The sequence below is a fragment of the Pteropus vampyrus genome, unplaced genomic scaffold, assembly GCF_000151845.1.
Source record: "Pteropus vampyrus isolate Shadow unplaced genomic scaffold, Pvam_2.0 Scaffold39, whole genome shotgun sequence".
Taxonomy (NCBI): Eukaryota; Metazoa; Chordata; class Mammalia; order Chiroptera; family Pteropodidae; genus Pteropus; species Pteropus vampyrus.
In genome coordinates this window covers 351,641-353,866 of record NW_011888820.1, presented here as the reverse complement: position 1 = coordinate 353,866, position 2,226 = coordinate 351,641, and the positions used below count along the sequence as shown (strand labels likewise).

The window sequence follows — 2,226 nt, the reverse complement described above, 5'->3', positions numbered from 1 at the left end:
GCCCCTGGGAGGGAGCTACCCCTCCGCCCCCGGAGGCGCGAAGGCTGCAGTGCGCTGGCCCTGCTTCCTCTTCGCCTTCTCCGCCCCGGGCCGGGTTCCGCAGACCAGGGCGCCCCCATCTCTACTCCTCCAAGGGTCGGACTCTGGGTCACCTGTGCCCGGAAGAGGGCGCCCCCCGGATGCGGTTGTCGTCCACCTGAGCACCTCGGGGAGTTTAATGGGGTTCAGATTTGTAGAATTAATTCGCTTCAGGGAGTGAGGTGCGCGTGGTGGAGGGGGCGCGTGTCCTGCCGCCCCTTGGGAGGGGCGGACGCTCGAGTCCCGCTCCGACCCCCGCGGTCTCGGCCCCACCCGGCTAGCCGTCGCCGAGAGCAAAGGCTCCTCCCCGGCTGTGTGTGCTAGCGGGAGGCGGGCTCGCTCTGGCAGCTGTCGGGGTACAAGGCTTTGTTTGAAGGGCTCGGATATGCAAACTTATTAGTTTACCGTCGAACCTCATTTATTTAAAACAGTTTAATTTTGGGAGCCACAACATCACATTTCTCTTAATCAGATTGTAAAATGAACACTAATTTTTCTTTTGGGTAAGAATTACTTTATATCCACTGTGCTTTATGTACAAGGAAAATGGAAATGATTTTAGATCTTCCAGTGGGAGGTAAACCTCCCATAAAATGGGATGCGAGAACCTATTTTGGACATTCAGGACGATATTTTCTTTAGATTTAGGCATAAAATCCCCTGCGAAATGAGAGGATGCGAATATATTCTTTGATGTGAATTGTGAGGTGCGGCTATCTTCCAGATTTACCCAAATTGTGACATGACGTGAGCTTTTATTAAATATGTATTGAGTGATGCAGCAAGAAACACTGCAAAGGACAGTGATAAAGCCAGTTCGTTCTAGAGCTGTTATGGATTATTAAAGCACTTTGTGTCACTTGAATAGGATAGTATACATTTTTAATTAAAATAAGTGACCTAATTCAATTTTAATTCTCTATATTTTCAGTAGTTGAAATGATTGTACAAGGTTATGAGTATTTTAAAGTTAGACTGTCATTAAACATGGAGGGATGCTGATATAGATTCGTAGCCACTGAAGTTTGAGTTACACGGGGGAAAAAACCTACATAGGGAAAAGGTGGGAAAACTGATAGAGATTATCAAAACTTTTTAGTTGTGATAAGAGTCTAAATGTTTCTCATTGAAAATAATGCATGTTTGTAGTATTGAGGGCACTTACAATAGTGCTTTCTAATCTTATACACCTTTTCAATATTCATAAAGTGCTTTTAAGATAATTGCTTTGATATTGCAGCATGAGAACTTCAAGCATTTTACCTCCACTACAGTTGCAGCATATGAAAAATGGTCATGTTTAATGTAGAAATAGATTTCAAGTAGGTTTCCACGAACATCTTGGTAAACTCACTTTTTATCAGCTTTTATTTGCCAGTCACAAAGTTAATGTGCTAAATAGGATTAGTCTTATTCTTAGTGCTATATCCTTAGTTTTTTATTGAAGTAATCAGCTTTCAGGATTTCACTGAAGTTCTAAATCAATGAATTAACAATGCTTTGAATAACTTCATAATTGATGAAATACTATGATCCCCTAATATTTTCTGCTAATTTTTCTCATACTTTAGTTTTTGCCATCTCATGTCCCTTCAGTTCTAGGCTATTAGATGTTGAGGGGGATTGATAGTATTAGAATTTCATAGCCAAAAAGGAACTTCGGATTTAAAGAAAAAATTTGTTTCTTAATTCTTTTTGGAACGGTAAGCACATATGCTTGCACAGGAGATATAAACATGTTAATATATTCACCTACTAATTACCTTTGATTCTGATTTCTTTTTCTCAATTTAAGGTTACCATTAAGAATATCGAAAGAGAGCTTATTTGCCCAGCATGCAAGGAGCTGTTTACCCACCCATTGATTCTTCCTTGTCAACATAGTATCTGTCATAAATGTGTAAAAGAACTCTTACTGACACTTGATGATTCATTCAATGACATGGGATCAGACAACTCCAATCAGGGCAGTCCTCGACTTCGTCTCCCCTCTCCTAGCATGGATAAAATTGACAGGCTTAACAGACCAGGTATGTGGAACAACCTTGGGGTCAGGGAGTTTCAGTGATAACTATGGAAGGGAAATTATCTTTGTCATTTTGAGGGTTAATCTTCACAGCAGATAAACTAAAACTGTAGTTATAAAGG

The 2,226-nt window shown here is 41.2% G+C and overlaps 1 protein-coding gene across 1 annotated transcript in view; it reads left to right on the top strand.

Moving 5' to 3' along the window:
* Window positions 1–1,874: 1,874 nt before the first annotated feature.
* TRIM36 (tripartite motif containing 36) overlaps window positions 1,875–2,226 on the top strand; it is a 32,407-nt gene continuing 32,055 nt past the window's right edge. The window contains exon 1 of the mRNA XM_011358246.2: window positions 1,875–2,108. Within this exon, the coding sequence (XP_011356548.1) occupies window positions 2,021–2,108 (88 nt within the window). The 5' untranslated portion in view covers window positions 1,875–2,020. The remainder of the gene's footprint in view (window positions 2,109–2,226) is intronic.